Source organism: Patiria miniata, unplaced genomic scaffold (genome assembly GCF_015706575.1).
Source record: "Patiria miniata isolate m_02_andy unplaced genomic scaffold, ASM1570657v1 HiC_scaffold_9, whole genome shotgun sequence".
Classification (NCBI taxonomy): domain Eukaryota; kingdom Metazoa; phylum Echinodermata; class Asteroidea; order Valvatida; family Asterinidae; genus Patiria; species Patiria miniata.
In genome coordinates, this window is record NW_024037076.1 from 7632815 (window position 1) to 7652809 (window position 19995).

The 19995-nt window shown below is 39.7% G+C and overlaps 1 protein-coding gene across 6 annotated transcripts in view; it reads right to left on the reverse strand.

Annotated features, from left to right (window-relative positions):
* LOC119720855 (proto-oncogene vav-like) overlaps positions 1-19995 on the reverse strand; it is a 94777-nt gene that overhangs the window by 46376 nt on the left and 28406 nt on the right. For 5 of the 6 annotated variants that reach the window (XM_038190718.1, XM_038190721.1, XM_038190720.1 and 2 more), the window contains exons 12-14: positions 12798-12818; positions 8038-8124; positions 1746-1873 (exon numbers count right to left, since the gene is read on the reverse strand). In XM_038190718.1, the coding sequence (XP_038046646.1) occupies positions 1746-1873; positions 8038-8124; positions 12798-12818 (236 nt within the window). The remainder of the gene's footprint in view (positions 1-1745; positions 1874-8037; positions 8125-12797; positions 12819-19995) is intronic. The other variant, XM_038190719.1, reaches the window with a different exon arrangement.

Genomic DNA, 19995 nt, shown 5'->3' on the forward strand with positions numbered 1-19995 from the left:
GAATTGTACGAACTGCTAATAATGACCGGACATGACCTTTGACCTGAGCATAAGCCCTTTCACATCATGATCATATGAAGGTTGCTATGCTGCACCTATTACCCAAGTTTAGCTCCAATTGCACTTTGACATCATGACCATATGAAGGTTCCCGTGTTGCATCTAGGAATCAAGTTTGGTTCCAATTGGACTTTAACTTTTCAAATGAGAGCAATTTTTTTAAGCTTTAACCAACATACCACATATATATACATGTACATACGGACATCCCAGCCAGACGGAATTGTGGTTCTAGCGGATGGACAGTTCGGGGTAGGAGCATTGTTGTCCTTTTATCCCTATTTCTAAAGATTTCGTTGTGGCGTACCCTTTCAAGATTTTACTAGTGGGTTACAGTTCCTTTTGTTCAAGTACCCCACCAGTGGTCAATGGTAAGCACGGACATACGGAAATACAGACATACGTACAGACATAGTGATCACATGGTCTCTGTCCTGAACTTTGTTCAGGCAAGACAAACATAGATCTGCTACCAATCAATAAAGACAGGCTTCCAGATGGCTAGGCTGGGTTCTAATCCTGCAAAATGCACCCTGAATGCATGGGAGTATACTTGTGCCTGTATCTGTGAGAGTCAGAGTCAAATAATGACATAATCAAAAGTTGACTTAGCTGTCAATCAAGTCAATATTTAACAATGAGTGCTAGTCGAGCTATGGTACAAAATGGTTGATTGCAATGCTCTCGTCTTACCCATAGAGCATTACTACATTAGACATTATTCCCTGAGGTGGTAAGCCGTTCACTGTGATTTCTTTTCCCACAGAACCTTGCAGCCCACCCACCATATGGCTAGGCCTAGGCGACTAGTGAATTTCAGTAGTTGCGACTAGTTGCGATAAATAGTCGCGTTCACAAGACGGGGGGGGGGGGGGGGGGGGGGGGGGGGGCCCTCTCCCAGAGGTAGCAAGCTGTGAACATGCTAGTTGACTTCAGCATGTGGCTTGCAGGATGTCTGAAAGTGGCATACCACTGCAACAGGCCGATAAGGGAGCTACACTGTGGACTTTGCAGGCATGCATCTTAACAGGAATCACATTTATAGCTGGCTAGGGAGTGAGGGACATGCCTAGGAGGCAAAGCTTCAACCTGCTGGCGAGCACAATAGTATATTAGGGAGTGAGGCATTTGCTTAGAGGGTGAAGTGTCACTCTGCTAGCAAGGATGATAGTAGAATAGGGAGTGAGGGACTTGCGTAGAGAGCGAAGTGTCACTTTGCTGGCTAGGATGAAAGTAGAATAGGGAGTGAGGGACTTGCCTAGAGGGCAAAGTGTCACTCTGCTGACTAGGATGACAGTATAATAATAATATCATACCGGAGTCTTACATAGCACACGTATCTACCAACAATTAGGTACTCAAGGCGCTCAAGACTCAACACCATAACCATTGGACCACAGCACCCCATAGGGAGTGACGGATTTGCCTAGAAGGTGAAGTGTCACTCTGCTAGCAAGGATGATAGTAGAATAGGGAGTGAGGGACTTGCCTAGAGAGCGAAGTGTCACTCTGCTGGCTAGGATGATAGTAGAAATGATAGTAGGATGAAAGTGTCATGGCCGGCAAACCGCAAGGTACTTTGGGAAAATCCTCTTTCTGAATGGATAGCGCTCTTGCAGGGGAATAATGCACATGCAGTTATACTTTATGGATAAAACAAGCAGATTAGAATGTGCAATACTTACTTTGCTAATGTAATGCTGTCCACCCATTTATCCATCTGGTCTTGAGTCTTGCAGTAGAGCTCGAAATTTGGCTCCCTTTGCTCATTATTGTTGTTCTTGTATGGTGTCAGACAAAAACACCAATTCCACTGCCAAACGGAAAAATCATTGAAAGCCATCATATTTTTTTTTATTTATGCAGCAATTTGTATATTCACTGTTAAATCTACATACATTTGACAATTCTCAAAGTGCCAGTGTCAGTTCAGTTACAATTTGAATGGGACTGCATTGGCAGATCCGGTGGGTGGAGGAAATGGGGGCCAACAAGGGTCATTCCCCCCCCCCCCCCCACCAAAAGATGCTGAATATCTGTTTATGCCTGTCTTTTACATTGATGGGGTGTCTACACATCCCTCTTCCCTCCAAGGATTATAAAGAAAGAAAAGGGGTAAAAACAGCATCCCCTAAAGCGAAAGCAGAAAACAAAAATAGGGGGGGGGGGGAAGAGCTCATATCAATAAAGATGTTAATCCATACCAAAACCTGAATCCAAACCACCATCCCCTTCTCCCTTTTGAAGTTGAATCAGCTGGCCAGTCAGCTACTATTTACAGGAAATCCTGGGTATGCAACTGTATTCTAAGCCCCCTTGATTATTGGTTTCTGTATCCCTGAATGCAGAACTGGCACTAATCATCGTGTATTTCATGGGTATCAGTGTTGTAGTCAAGACATCCAAGTCCTCATTTGTAATTGCTCAAACTTTCAAACACAATATTATTTTATTAAAAGATACTGATAACATTTTGAGGTTAACTTTCAAGTACATGTATTTTTTTTGAGGTATTTTTTGAGTAAGGGTCTTGTTGAAGTCTTTTGAGACCATTCAGAGATCAAGATTTCCCATGAAATGTTAAGTCCTACTCAGTGTTTACCACCGAGAAAAACAATTGCAGGGCGGCATAGTGAGCAAAGTCCTTTAATTGCATGTTGAAAGGTCAGAAGTCACCAGATGCCTAGAGGTTCATGTCTGTTTGATTAACAGAACATATGGCTTTTTCGCATTGTTGATATTGATTGGCGATGTTGATTGTTGATGTTGATTGTTGATGTTGATTGATGATGATTGTTGATATTGAATGTTGATGTTGATTGTTGATGTTGATGATGATTGTTAATTGTTGATTATGACGTTTATTGTTGTTGATGTTGATGTTGATGTTGATGTTGAGGGTTAAGGGTTGAAAAATAGCGCGTGAAGAAATTATGCAGAGAATAAATACAAAGAGTTAGACGAGTATCAGAAATAATCTTTCTTTAATAAGTTTGGAAGATCAATTATCTTCCAAATTTTGGGATTGTTGATTGTTGATGTTGATTGTTGATGTTGATTGTTGATGTTGATTTATATTGATTGTTGACATTGATTGTTGATGTTCGTTATTGATGTTGATTTTTGATGATGATTGATTGCTGATTGTTGATTTTGATTGTTGATGTTGACTGTTGATGTCGTGGCTGATTGTTGATGTTGATGTTGATTGTTGATGTTAATTGTTGATGTTGATTGTTGATTGTTGATGTTGATGATGATTGTTAATTGTTGATTGTTGATTATGACGTTTATTGTTGATTGTTGATGTTGATGTTGATGATGATTGTTGATGTTGATGTTGATGTTGATGTTGAGGGTTGAAAAATAGCGCGTGTAGTAATTATGCAGAGGATGAATAAAAGAGTCAGGGGAGTATCAGAAATAACCTTTCTTTTAATAAACAATAATAAGTTTAGAAGATCATCAATTATCTTCCAAATTTTCGCATTGTTCACTGTTGATTGTTGATGTTGATTGTTAATGTTGGTTATTGTTATTGATGTTGATTGTACATGATGATGGTTGATGGTTGATGGTTGATGGTTGATGATGATGATGATTGTTGATTGTTGATGTTGAGGGTTAAGGGTTGAAAAATAGCGCGTGTAGTAATTATGCAGAGAATAAATACAAAGACTCAGACGAGTATCAGAAATAATCTTTCTTTACTAAACACTAATTTTACATAAGTTTGGAAGATCATCAATTATCTTCCAAATTTTGGGATTGTTGATTTTTGATTGTTAATGTTGATTGTTGATGTTGATTTATATTGATTGTTGACGTTGATTGTTGATGTTCGTTATTGATGTTGATTTTTGATGATGATTGATTGCTGATTGTTGATGTTGATTTTGATTATTGATGTTGACTGTTGACGTCTAGGTTGATTGTTGATGTTGATTGTTGATGTTAATTGTTGATGTTAATCGTTGATTGTTGATGTTGATGATAATTGTTGATTGTTGATGTTGATGGTTGAAAAATAGTAAACTATTTGCACCGCTGCTTTGTTCAGGTTCCAGAGTCTACTATTTAGTTTAGGTATGGGTAAAAAGATTCTTAGCTCCGAACCTTGACCCCAAAATCCTAACCCTTTTCTCTCTATTTCTCTCTCCTCGACACCCCATATCTCACCCTTATCTCACCCACCCCTAACCTCAGGTAGCCTGAGCTCCTTTTTTTTTTTTTTTTGGAGTAATTAAATTGATGTAATTTTTTGATGTAATTAAAACGGTCTCAAATGACGATAATTGTAGTCAATGTCACGGTACTACATTTTATTTTGTGCTTTGTGACACGACCATGCTCACTTATGTACTTTGTATATTTTCCTGTCAAACCGACAATGGGCGATGTTTCATGTGTATACATGTACATGACTGGGCCGAGCGCATTTTTATCCCATTTGTTAAGTACAACGCTGAGACCAGCTTGAACGACGACTTTGCGCCACATAATGCACAATACCACCAATAGCGCCAAGACTTCGATCTTAAATTCGCAGTATACTTTGATTAATTCAAAAGTTCTATCTGCCCCACAGTCGGCTATCCTTCCACTGATATGCACAGCTTATTAAAGTACCAAAATATTCTAACTCGAGCAATTTGGAGGATGTATGCACTTGCTGTTTTCTCTTGCTCCTGTGCTCCGCTCGCCAGCATTACTTGTGCCACCCTGAGGTAAGTCTCAATAAAACCCCATCATATTGCAGTGTGGAGTATACGCTCGACATGTTCACTTTAATGTTGATGGTTCGGTTACTCCAACTTTGCATGGAATCAAGAATGATTCATCTAGATCAGGCTTTGAAATTACTGTTCCAAATGTTGATGATGGAGCCATTGACCCTGTGGCTGCCCTTAAAACCTACATTGATACTGGTAGAACTGATTTAATCCGCCCTCAACAAAGTAGCCCAGTGTTTTCTCACTCTCGTTACACCTTTCAGAGCCATACCAGCCACCACGGTTGCTCAGATATTATTATTGGCCGGTTGCACGGTTGCTCAGCCATATTATTGGCCGGTCTCCCAAGACACATTTATTCTGCTAAGTCCTTCCGACCTACGGGTGCTACCAATGCTATGTGTACTCAGAATTCTGACACGGTGATGAAAGTTGGTCGTTGGAAAACTCAATCTGTTTTCTAAGACCATTATGTCCATAGCAAGACCCCCCAGGGTTTTTCTGCAGATATTCTGAAATGATATTCACTTTTTGAGTTTAACATGAATCTCACTATTTTGGCACAGTATTAAAATAACATTCAGTTTTAACAATATTATTTTGTGTCTTGTGTTGTGTCTGACATAGGTTTTTATAAACTGTAGTCAGACGACAACACTTCGACACTAGAGGGCGCAGTAAGCTGCGCCATTAATCCTCATTAAAACATTGGTACTTAAGACGGGATATTAACTATGTTACAGAAGGAAACAACACAGGGATCAGATGGAAATTCACATCGAAATTAGAGGATCTGGAATTTGCAGATGACATTGCACTTTTCTCGTCAAATCTTCAACACATGCAGTCTAAAGTAGCTAAGCTAACTGAGTTTGCAGCAAAAACTGGGCTTAAGATTAATACCAAGAAAACTGAAGTGCTGAAAATAAACAGCAAATCCAACAACAGGATAGTCGTAGAAGGTCAGCAACTTAATGAAGTGGAGAAGTATACATACCTAGGCGCCAATGTCAGCAAACAAGGTGGAGGGGGAGATGATAGGGGCAACAGAATTCGCAAGGCAATGGGATCTTTCACTAAGCTCAAGAAAATATGGAGCTCCAACAAAATCACATTAAGAACCAAAATAAGGCTCTTCAAATCACTTGTAATATCAGTCCTGCTCTATGGATGCGAGACATGGACAATCAATGAAAGTGATAATAAGAGGCTGGATACATTCCAATTCAAATGTCTAAGGAGAATACTAAAAGTAAGATGGCCATATGTCATATTCAATGTTTACATACTTAAGAAAACCAGCATGAAACGGATCAGTGATGACGTCAAAGAAAGGAGGTGGAAATGGATTGGCCATGTACTAAGGATGGATGCAAACTGCCACTGCATGACTGCCCTCTCATGGGTACCAGAAGGCAGAAGAAAAGTAGGGCGCCCTAAGACAACATGGAGGCGAACTGTGGAGAAGGAGAGAAAGTCACTGGGGTGGACATCCTGGAGCAAAGCTAAGCCAATCGCCAAAGACAGGGTGCACTGGAGAGAGATCATTGCAGCCTTATGGGCCACTGGGCCCGAAGAGGATAGGTAAGGTAAGGTACATGTAACTTAAGACAAAACATGCCACACATGCATTTATACAGCCGTAGATAGTGTGCAGCCAATGTCTTTATACATTTGTTATACATTTTGTTATACACCATTCTGCAGTTTGATACATTTCTCGTTCATAAACACGACTACACCTCTAAGTTGCTCTAGTGGCTAATTTCCGAACCATTGATAATGGTACGCGCGCACGTCAGTGTTGTAGCTGTCGAGACTGGTCTTGGTCTCAAGACCAGTCTCGAGACCAGTTTGAACGTGTTCTCGGTCTCGACCACGCATGGTCTTGGAAAAAACGCTGGTCTTGGTCTTGGTCTCGTACCTACTGTTCTCGGAATTTTGGGCCGAGACCAGCACGAGACCAATATAAAAATGCACTTGCAGTTGTTGCCTAAAGAAATCCAAATCCCGCCAGAATAATACCGCCGTTAATGTTCCATTGTTCTGGCGACCGTCATACTGGCTGCACTGACGTACATAATCCGACTACTACGTTTGACTTGGCTACGGCTAGCTTTGGCAGATACCTCGTTCGTTTGTGCATTATCTATTATACGCATAATGGTGAGTAGCCGTAGCCATATAATTATTATTGCCACTGGTTACCGTCAGTCAAAAGACGTGTAATGAATGCATGGTTTGCAGGGCAACCGGTACCCGTACTCTGTCGTCACATATTGCGTGGTCCGGTAACTAGACGCGTGCAGTGTATACGTTGTACAAATTATGTATGCTATGTGGGAAGCATGCGTGCCTGATTCGGTTGCGAGAAAGCTTGCTCTTTTTTACGCACAGTTGGAGTTAATTTGAGTCATGTCTGCCAATTCGGCAATCATACTGTATGCGTACAAGGACCACAAAGAGTACCTTGATGCCAACACAGTTTGTGTTTTTTGCCCGAAAAGAACCAGCATCAGCGATGAGGCAGGGACAACGTCTGCCTTCATCAAGCATGTGCGGCGTCATCACCCGATGTAGGCCTAGCTAGGTTTTCTTCCTCGCATGGTTGTTATTGTTATTGTCTAATGTCTATGACATGTTTGTTTCAATTTCTTTAAAAGTCTAATAAGGCTAAATTAGTGTCCAAAACTGTCCAAACAACACAAAAATATGTGTTTCATGATTGATTTTCAATATGGATTTGTTTTTATGTGCATTTTAGCCCAATTTAATTTAACTCGGTTAAACAGTGGAAGTGGAAGTACTATTTTTATTAAAGTTGCAGTTGGTTCAGTAATGTGACCCTTCATTAAATTTCATATTGATTTATTGATTTATTCAACTCTTTATTTTATTTTTGTCTGTTTTCTTTGTGCATAGGCCCCTAATAACATAACTTGTACAAAGATGATTCACATGTGTTTATTTATAAATCTGGTCTTGGTCTTGGTCTCGGACTGTCGGTCTCGGTCTTGGTCTTGGTCTGCTTTTGTCAGCCTGGTCTTGGTCTTGGTCTCGGACTGCCTGGTCTCGACTACAACACTGGCACACATACATAGGCTTTTTCCTTGCCCCCCCCCCCCCCGAAATTTCAGAATCTGGCGCCGCCACTGATTTATGCCCACGTGCATTGAAACTACATGTGTTGCTACATGGACAGTTACGTTCAGAAGGTCAACATTACATTTCTTATGATTTATACCTTGCCACTCTTCCCTTTTGGTAGGTTGTTTTCGACTTTATACTTCTTCAGCTCAATCGTCTGACTGTATTCATGACTTTCCTGGCCCTGTCACCAAACAAAAGACAAACATATTTTTATCATTGTAAAGATAACTGACAAAGGAAAGAGCTCAATGTTAGATGAAACAGTTCTTCCTATGAACTGCACAACTTTTTCTCAGTAGTAAGAATGCCAAAAACATAACATGATTCATCTTCCAGATTTTATCACCATTTTGTGTGGCTATTTCACCTGACCAACATTTTAAGATCTCAAAATGTTGATGTGAGATGTATATTGCTTAATGAAATAACACCACACACTAGTGATTTGACAGGCACTTTTTTCCCAAGCCATGGTCCCTACTTTTTGACGCACCAGGTGCCCTTCACCAGCTCTCGTCAGTAGGCCACCTGGTACTATCTACAGTTCCTACAAAGAGTACATGTCAAATAAAGACAACCAAACCTAACTGCCTCCTCAAACGAGCAAGGGGCCTGCCTCATGCAAAACACTTCTGAAACAAACCTAACATACTACAACATGCCAACCAAAAATACGTGATTAGTGACACATAATGGTGTTTTTTGACATTTACAATACATTTCTTAGAAAATGACAGCCCATTGTAACAGTTTCTTGATGAAATGATGAAAAAGTGTGTTACAGATGACTCAAAATTGAGAGTGAAAGTTTTTTATTGATGATATTACCATTAATGAGTCACTACTCAATAAGAGCACAGATCTTTGTTAATTTGGAGGAAAAAGATCTTTGAATTTTCCACTGTAAAAAAGAATCTGAGCAATATGATCAAGATAAATGTTAACAGATAAATCTAACTAGCACATTACCAGGAAGTACCTGGTAAAAGGTCTTATTCTTTCACAATCTGATAAACAACTAACCTGCCTTAAGCTCTAACCGGGATTAAAACAGTAAAACAATGGAACAAGCATTAATGGGTTACACCTTATGATATACACAGTTTCAATTGGTTATCTCCACAATTGCTTATGTGCCAAGTTTACCATCAATTTGGGACAGATTAACATTTGTAAAACCAGACCATAAGCAATGTTTGCAGAAACAGTTTGCCAAGGTCTCAAGAGAGCACTACACTCAAAGATAACTAAGCTACAGCACTGGTGACAGTGCTCTCTAAGCATATGGGCCATGACCTCAGGATGCCCCGTCAATTTTTGAAAAATAAAACACTAATAATTGCCTTTGAATGTAATATAAATAAAAGAAAACAAAACAAAAGCTAGCATTAGGTGACAGTCGGTGATACTACATGCAGTGTGTCAACCACAGTTGCCATGACGCCCATGAATGGATGACAAGATGCAATCAGTACATGATTATATGACCATGTCCAAATCATTCTATTTTGGACCATACCGCACCAGACAATTGTGTGTTGTGATGAGGTCCCCGGTAAAGAGCGTGCAAGTCTCGCCAATTCACGTTCACTTTTTATGTGAACATCTTGATGCTGAACACTAACTAGTTTAGACAAGGACTCCTGTATTAGGATTACCAAATAGTTATCTGCGTGATCAATTAACAGACTAGAGGTCAAAACTTTTCATTTTATTATAGTTGGCAACTAACAATAGTTTTGATATGTTGTATAAATGTAATGCTGACAAGTAAAATCTTGCAAATGTTGGAGGTCAACCTGCACGCTCTACATTGCACACCTGATTGGAGGTGTGGGTTGAGTGAGGGGTACTTCTAGAATTAGAAGACACCTCTCGTTAGCCTTCTAGCATTGTGATTTTTCGGGGGTCCTTACGCGATTGCTTTTGGAAATGCAAATGTGTGAAAAAAATCAAAATGTAGGTGTGATACCCTGTACGCTACAGGAATGGGAAACCAGACTAAATTACTCCGTGCAGCTCAGTTTGCATCGAGTGTGCTCAACGTTCGCAATGTCAAAAAACTTACGGTGGCGAGTGAAACCTCAGATTCTCCACCCAAAAAAATGTCCCATGATCCAAATGTCAATTGTTCCAAAACATTTAAGAGTTATGGATCAACCAGGGCAACTTTTTGGGTGGTTTTGTGTTTCAGAATTTGGAATTCCAGACAAAGGTATTTCGTCTATCAAAGTGCATATATAAGCCATAGCGTAATGCCCCCCCCCCCCCAAAAAAAATCACTATGCTAGAAGGCTAACGAGAGGTGCCTTCTTATTCTAGAAGTAGGTGAGGGGGTGACATATATCAGAGACAAAGATGCGGCTTCCATCTTATGCTGAAGATGAACAAACCCCCAGACCATATCACAGAGTTGTAATGACTCGAGTTAATGACTCGACTCGAGTCCGACTAGAGTCACAATTTTTGGTGACTCGACTCGACTTGAGTCCCTGTGGGTAAATGACTCGACTCGACTCGAGTCACTGCGAGTAAATGACTCGACTTAAGTCCCTTACCAGATGATTCGGCGCGACTCGACTCAAGTGAAGGCTAATAAGACACGAGTCCCAAAAATAAAAGCAAAACTGTACGAAAAATATTTGCAATTACTTACCGTGCAAAATATGTTCACGTCACTTTGGGAATACAATATAGCGACCGCAAGTCATGTACAGATATATGTGTCACAGACTCCCACCTTGTGATTCTAGAACGCACAAAATACAATCCCGAACCAGACTAACCCTTTCACCATCGATCGTACCCATTGGTACGATATAAATACGCATTGCGAAACTCGATTTATGAATGAACTCTCTCTCAAAAATACGTCAATTGAGGGCGCACTGATCATTTGTATTAAGATCACTGCAATGTAAAACACGAAGATATATCTGTCATGTTCTTTTGATAGTTTTGCTCGAAATTGAGGATTTTCCCACTTCCTGTTTTCAGTAGCAGGTACTAATTTCACAGGTAGGTGTTCTGTAGCTGATGTGTTTGGGTGAATAATGAATAATTCGGATATTCAGGGGGATTTATTGGATGAAAATGATGAAGAAATTGTCTGTGTGGAAATGACTGATTGTGTCAAGTCGCCCCCTAACCGAGTTGCCCAGTAGATTTCTTTATTTTATTTACCTTTTAGTACTCTTTTTTGAGTGGCTGTAGGGGGCCTAGGCCTAACTGGCATATAGTTTTATACACAATTCGGACAAATCCAATACACGTATTTGATGTGTGTTTTTATTTTGAGGGTTTAGGCCCCCCTGAAATTGATTTCTTTGTGCATACATGCTTCTTGGGACCTATTGAATTCTTCCAGCTGTTTTTTTTGTTTTGTATTTTTTTGTCTGCTGCTGGCTCCTAAAACCTCAAAAATAAATATTAAAAATCCTGGATTTCATGATTTGTGGGTCATGACCTTATAACAAAGCTAAAGGGAAACAATTCTAGATCCGAAGCCGAACCAGACAGCATAAGACCGCAGTTTTACTTCTTGGTAGCCTTACTGTTTTTAGTGTTAGTGATACAAATGCGTTTCTCTCTTGTCTTTATTTGTTATACAGTGTTCAAGTATTCGTGACTCGAATTGACTAGAGCTAAATATTTGACTGGACTGGACTGGACTCGACTACACACTGTGACTCGACTCAACTAGACTCGACCTTCTTGACCTAATGACTCAACTCGACTCGAGTCACTTCTTTAAAATGACTCGACTCGAGTCACAAAAATAAGTGACTCGTTACAACTCTGCCATATTGAACCCGACAATGATTATAGTAAACCATGACATTACTGTTTATAATGTTTTGAATGTTTAAGCAAATGAACAACCACTCTGTGGTATTTCAACAAAAAGTTACTGTAAATTGTCATCAATATTCTTCCATTTATAATCACTTGATCAGTCCGTTTGAACTGTCACAGTTTACATGAACATGTAGAATGCATTCAATAATTTAAATTTGATGGATTTGTTTTTTAATTTTGTTAAAGACTGTCACTAAAGAAAACCACTTATTTTCATGATAAATACAAATTATGCTTCTATATTCAGGAGAAAAATAATACAATAATAAAAAAGTTTAGACTCCATTCAGTTAGAGAATTCTTTTTTGTTATGTGTTTTTAGCCGTGAAGAGAATGTACATATATGTATGATTAATAAAGCAAGCCTAGAGCACTTTGTTAAGTACAGTGGAAAAAAACACACAAGAGTTCCTGGCAGCCGTCAAAAAACAAACCCAGAGGCACAGAAATCTCCACTTTTGTATCTTAGCATCTCTAAAGGTCTTTTAAAAACATGAATGTGTGGATTTGTTTACATTTGTGTCATTTTCATTCCAGTGGAGTCGTCAGAGAATTAGAATATGAACAATCTGACAAATTCACACAAAACCTGCATACAATGCCTACCTTTTGCCGTAGTGGATAATGAGAAATCTTAACTGATCTTTTCCAGCTGTATTGGTGTTTTTTCCATCAGCTTCTCATATCAATCATCATCAAAAAAGGTCCCCATTTCAATTGTAACGAAAATATCTTGGAAAATATATATTTTTTGAAATTCAATATTTATCATCCACTTTAAATGTACATTTTAGATAATTGTATGTATGAGAAGAAAACTTTTTAAAATGAGCATGAGTAATGCTAACTTAATTTGGAACCAAACCATGCAAGTTATCAATTATCAATCACAAAACATGCCACAGTGAGTCACTTTGTGAATCTGAAAATAAATGAAAACACATTTCCTTGACATACATCGTGCAGAAGACATATATTACAAGTACATGTACATACCCAGAACTTTTCCATACCGAGCTACACAGTGCAAGTGAGAAACGGAACAGGTCAGAAGGTAAGAACTCAAAGATCAAACCATAAGGTTGTTCAAAACAAAGTCATATCCAAAAGACTTCAACTTAATAATGTACAATGTACTCACAGACTGTATTTCAAATGCAGAAATTATTAAAATATGTCCAACTGAAACATGTATGTATGTATATGAATGAACAACCAAAAAAAAAGGTCATAAAGGGAGAAAGGTCAGTGAAAAGGTAAAGGTCAGAAAAAAGGCCAAAGGTCATGTACACTGTAAGAAATAAACCCATTAACAACTGTACTACATGTTTATTCAAAGAAGAAACCCTAAAACCATTGAGTGTTCCGGCGGTTTCAGGTGCTACAGGGTGTAATTGGCAGGGCAGTTTCAGGTGCTACAGGGAGTAATTGGCAGGGCAGTTTCAGGTGCTACAGGGAGTAATTGCCAGGGCAGTTTCAGGTGCTACAGGGAGTAATTGGCAGGGCAGTTTCAGGTGCTACAGGGAGTAATTGGCAGGGCAGTTTCAGGTGCTACAGGGAGTAATTGCCAGGGCAGTTTCAGGTGCTACAGGGAGTAATTGGCAGGGCAGTTTCAGGTGCTACAGGGAGTAATTGGCAGGGCAGTTTCAGGTGCTACAGGGAGTAATTGGCAGGGCAGTTTCAGGTGCTACTGGGAGTAATAGGCAGGGCAGTTTTGGGCACTACAGAGAGTAATAGGCAGGGCCGTTTTGGGCAGTTTTGGGCACTTTAGGGAGTTATTGGCAGGGCCGTTTCGGGTGCTAAAGGGAAAACAGCGTCCGGGACACATTCTCATTCAGTTGATTGCAGCTACACGATGTCACGTGCTGAACTGACAAATAATAGCAACCGCGCGCGTGTGTGAGTCATGTCAACGCTTGCGTGCACTCATTCACGGCTTCGCCGAATTAAAAACAATGCACTAACGGTAATTTTAAAAAATACGTCTTTAGACGCATCGTTGGAAATGACCTTCTTTTATTGTTTTCTTCTAAATCACAGCATGCCAGAAAGAACAATTCAACAGGGAGTTTAGTACCCTTACCATCATTAAACCAAGTATGTTTTTCTACAATAACTTCGTCAGTTACTTTTTGGATAGCTGCAAATGATGGACTCTGCCTTTAACACGTGCTCCTCTCCTCTTTTGTGCATGCATGTTGGACATAAATCATGGCTGTGTTTGGTCAGAACACCATAAGGAGGGGCTTAATGGATTGGTCTATAGCCAGGGCAGTTTCAGGAACGACAATAAATAACGGGTCAAAATCACTGATCTCTATACAGGGTTAGTAAAAAAAAAAAAATGTCGGGACTACTGTATTATTGAAGTTCTGTATGTAGCACTGTCAAAATCTAGGATATGAAAGCCCAATTCATCAGCTTTCTTTTAGTACAAAAATTATTCAAATCACTCATGTACTTTTCGAGTTACGAAATTTTAAATACAACCACTGTTTTAAGGCCCCCCAAAAAACACTTCTGTTTCCCCTTACCCAACCGACCCTATTTTTAGGCTGCGACCCTAAACATTTTATCGGCAATTCCAAAAAAAATTTAAAATAAGGCCCCAAAAAAATAAATACTCGGTCTCTGGTCAGCGCGCGCGTCGATTTTAATCATGCGCGTCAACCTTTTTTTTTCTTCAAATTAACACGGAAGCTACAACAGCGCCCTCTTTTGCCGCGCCTCCTCACATTTTTGTACCAAGGAGCACCAAGGAATGGGGAAATTGCACCAAGGCAAATGATAAAGGGCACCAAGGCAATTTATGGAGGACACCAATGTACTATGAGGACACAAAAAAGCAAAATAGTACCCACCTTGTCTGTACAATACAAGCTTGAAGAAAAAAAAAAGCAACCAAAAAACAAACAAAAAACCGCGTCGCCGCATCAATTCCGGAACTTCGGTCTGACCAGAGACCGACTATTTTTTTTTTGGCCTAATAATGATTGAATAAATACAAATAAAATCTTGTTGTCTTTTCTGTCTTCACAAAATACCTCTCAACAACCCTTTTGCGTAAAAAAATGCTTGTACTTATTTGTTTTCTTACTTACGTTCGCTATTTTTTTCAAAAGAAACCTCCGTTGTTTTTACGAATCGCTTCGCGATATAACTACTTCGCAATTCGATGTCACGGTGACTATAATCACGTGCGTAAACCTAGCTCATTTTTGAAAGGCAAGTAATCGGAAGCAGAAGTTTTTTTTCGGCTTAAGGTTCTGTCCACGGATCACAAAAAAGATCACAATTCACACACATCCCTATGTAATTTCTTTTTGTTTTGTTGAAAGAACACTGATCTTACTAATACCCGTAGAGTATTACTACCTCTATGCATTATTCCCTTGCAGCCCGCAAGCCATACTTTCTCTTTTCTCAAGCGTAAGGCACATAAGTGAACGCGCATGTGAGAGTGGGGAGGCGGGCGGGCACTCTACAGGTAAGTATTCGCTAATAGAATCAACCCACGCTTCTGTGGGGGGTGGGGGGAATTCTACTGCCCTCTACTTACCTGTAGAGTATTACTACATATGCAGAGTAGCACCATTTTAGGAAGGTGGGTTCACGTATGAAACAAGAGTATACAATGTGAAAAGTGGGCCGCAAGGAAGCGTGAGCCCAAAGCCAACAAGATTAAACCCACTAAAGTAAACCAGAAGAATTGGCTGTTGCCATAATGGAGTAAGCCGTCACTGGATGGTACTGCAGGGCGCCAGCGGAGGTGGAACTGGATCCGGTTGCGCCACTGGGGCAGTAGAGAGGGCTGACGATGGTTCTGCCATTGGCTTGCAGCACATCCTTGAAATAACAGGAGGTGAAGGTGTTGGAGGATTTCCAACATGCCGCTTGCATGATATCTGCAAGGGGCAATCTTTTGACAAAGGCCCAAGAGGTCGCCACACTGTGAACTTTGTGGGCGTGTACTCAGTTCAGGATAGGCCAGTCAAACGATGCGAGTCGTATGGCCGTCACGACCTAGCAAGCGATTGTATCGCAGGATGCTGGACGATGTGGCAAAACCGTGGTTATAGAGCCTGGTGATCACCGTGGATCAGTGCAGTCCACTGGAGGTACCACTTAAGGGTCAGGATAGGACACGAGATCTTGTCCTCTGGGACAGAGGAGAAGATCTTCAAGTCAGGAACGAAGATGTCAGGAACGAAGATGTCAGGCGGGGAGAACGTTGCCAACTGTTTCTTCGCAAGGAAAGAGTGATGGGGCATCAGGTGGACCCCGCTGGGCTCCCAACGCAAATATCCTTGACCTATGGTCAGGACGTGGAGTTCACACATGCGGTGCACTGTGGCTGCCGTCAGGAGGAAAACTGTTTTCAAGAAAGTGTTAAGAACAGTAGCCTAGTCCACAGGTTTAAACGGGGCCAAATAGCCGAACATGGCCTTCCGAACAAAACAAAACCGAACCGAACCGAAATGGTCGGTTCGGAAGTTCGGCAAGTATTTGTTGATAGCACTGTTGGTATTTGTTGATATCGTATGGGGATATGTAAACATGTTCTAATCGTAGGCAACGATCCAGCGAAAGTATATGTATAGGCTTTTCAATGTACATTGTACATTTACTTCCAAACCCGAACCCGAACCGATGTTCGGAAAAGAAATAAATTCGAACTGGAACTGAACCGAACCAAACTTGGAGAATCAGTTTCAGCACCACAATCAGGAGGACCCTGTAGGGATCCTGCTCGATCTTCCAAAGTACTTAGGTTAGTAGGAGGCAAGTCAAACTCATCGCGCTTCGCTTCCGATAAAGTCCCGCACACGAAATTTATCAGTAAAAACAATATCGTTTTTTTCCAACACAAAATATTTTTTGGGGCTTTATATTTAACTAATTGTTATAAAACAATGTAATTATTATTTTCCTGAAGTTTCATGGACATATCTTATGTAGAAATAGTACAATTATGCCTCTAATTTGGCGCCAGCGATGCGCGAATCCAGGTTTCGCGAAATTGCATGCGCCACACCCTTCGTGGTAAATGACTTGAAAAGTTGTGATTGTGCAACCAATTGACGACAAATTTGGTATCCAATGAAAGTCCACGATGCATGCGCTCTGAATCCGGTATCGTTTCGGCAAACTTCAAGGGGAAACCTCGTCAGAACGTACATTTCTGAATAAATGAGTCTCACATGTATATAGTTTTTATTGATGTTCAATCATCACATTACTGTCAAATATACTTGTATTTATTGATGCCATCAACACTTTAATGATTGAAAGAAAACCAGCATAACTTTGGACTTCACGAGTTTTGTGCGCGACGCTAAAATGGGCAATATGGCCGACAACTCTGTTTGCAAAATCGCCTGAATCAGTGGATGTACATCGCAAAAATTACCGTCCTTAGTTGAAAAATTGAACATTACTGATAAGTTTTATTGAAATGTTTGACAAAAAGTAGCAAATGTAAAGTTTAAGAGCTAAAAACAGCGAATAAAAATCACGATGAGCGAATAACTTTTAGTATATATGCGATGACAGCTAAAGAGACAGCCATAAGGTGTGCAGTGAAACGATATGCCCACTCAATTTTGGCTGTTCATTTCTTCATTCTTACACCCGATGGTTTGAATTTAAAAAAATAAGATCAATTTTTCATTTTTTTCTCTAAATTTTAATTCCTATTTCAAGGTTGATATAAAACAGGTACATGCATTATTTCACACTGAAATCAATGCAAAATTGTGTAATTGTAAGTATGTCATGAGAAAATTATGCTAGAATACTGATAGGCCTAAGTGTTCGTGAAAGTTTACACCTTGAAACATTCAAAACTCAGAAAAAACTCATACTTTTTACTGAAATAAGATTAAATTATCAACTTTGAAGCACAAAACAGGAATTTTTAATTCACATTTAAACTCAGCACCTTGAAATACCCATACAAAGTATGTTAACATCTCAAAAACATGAACATTTGGGTCATTTTTGTCCCGCTCATGAATATTAATGAGCATATTTTGATGTGTTGGATCTTTTTTTGATAATTTATTTTGTTTTCGTAAAATTTAAGAAGGTAACCTACTTTGAAACCTTGACACATATAATTGTCAAGGTTAAATTGAGTATAAGACTCTCATATGAAAAATACAGCAGCATGAATATCTAATGAAGGGGACTTGGACTTTTTTCAGAGGACCATGCAGTTAACAAAGGGATTCGGTCAACAATTCAGTTTTCATGATTAATATTTTATTCATGACAAATAAATGAAATGTTTTTATACATGTACCGTTTTTGTGTAGAAATTACACCATATTTCTTGAATAAATACATGAAACAACCATGTCGTGTCTAGTTTTGATTTAGATCGACATAAAAATGGCTTTTTGTAACAAAATAGACATTTAGTAGTTAGACGCTGAAATATGCATCAAAATGTTATAACATTGAAAACGCTCTATTTCAAAAACCGTTTTGCCAAATTTTATGATTCAAAAATATTTTTTCTTCTTTTGGCAAGATCTTTCCAAAAATGTAAACAGAAAACCCATTTTCAAAACAAATTGCCGAGACATGACTATTAGTAGGGAGATCGAGGAAAAAGCGTAGGAAAACAAGTTGGTCCACGCAAAGGGGAGGGCATTAGCATGCCACGCATTTGGCTCTAGGGAATTTGGAACAGTACACTGGGAGCTGGCGGTTGATTATTATTATTATTAATATTTATTATTATTATCATTACAGATTGACCATGCACCATGCGTTAAATGCGTTGAAGGGTGATAAAGACCAATGTCGTAATGATAAACTTTATGTGGCGGGTGGCCTCTGCTAAGTCCAGAGACCTGTCGTTTGGTGAGATTACATCTACTACTACTACTACTACTACTAGTCCACTACACAGCAGCCGGTCACAAGGTTTCTCCAAATGGCTCTATCTTGTGCAGCCTCACGGATCTCCTTAGGTGTAAGAGCTACATCTTTAGAGAGTAGTCTGGCAATGTACTGTGGGTACATCGAGGAAGGTCTTCCTTTCCTACAGATCCCGTGGACAGGTTGGTAGAGGGCGTAGAGGTTAACCAGGTCGTCTTTTGGTTTTCACAGCGCATGTCCAAGTCATTTAAGCTGCCGCTGGTAAATGGTGATGGAGAGGTACATCATTTTCTGTTGATGCCATCATTGAACCCAGGTACTTGAAGTCATCTACCTTCTTGATTATTTCACCATCCAGGATAAGATCTCCTGGGCAAGAAGGATCAAATGACATAAGTTCTGTCTTGCTTGTGTTTATATGGAGGCCCACGGTCTTTGCAGCATCCATGGTGCCAGTAAGTACCATTCCTGTAGTGAGGACTAAACACATTTTTCTTCGCATACTTTTAGTGTTGCTGAGTTCTTTCTGAGTGCACAGACCATGACTGGCCTTTTGTTGTAAAGGAACGCGTGCAGAACAGGAGGTTGCTCAAACAAAAGAATGCGTTCCTGGCGTGCACATGTGTGCGAACAGTCAATGTATTTTTGGTGTCTCGCCTTTAGCTAAAATGAATGGCTCAAGAAAGACGAAGTATGAGCAAATCGAGAGCTCTGAAAATATATGTCTGTCACATAGCAAGAGAAGAAAAAAAAGGAAGTATGGCGGGTGGGCCGCAAGGTACTGTGGGTAATAAATCTTAGCAAATGGCTAGTGCCCTCTAGGGAATAATGCATATGTAATACTCTACGGGTTTAAGAGAGCAGTAGAAACTTGCATATCCACAGGACTTCCCTATTTTATTGCACATTTAATGGAGACGAATTTGTACCAAGGACCACCCCTAAAGAAAATTTCATGAAAATCCGTCCATAACTTTTTGAGTTATCTTGTTAACAGACAAACCAACGCTGATGAAAACATAACCTCCTTCTTTGATTATTGGTAACCTGGTAAAATTTTGATAAATAGTTTTTAAATTAGGAACCATCATAATGTCTTTTGTGTTTGTGACATCATAATGTCATTTTGTGTTTGGCATCCCTCACTGAACATTTTTTTAAATTGTATAGTTATATTCATTTCTCAATGCATTTCCTGTAACCCTGGAAGTAAAGGTCAAGCAGCATTGTGCCCCGGCAATGAAATGTGTTGTCCTAGGCAATATCTACCACCTCACACAAAAATGAACACAGCACTCAATTCAGT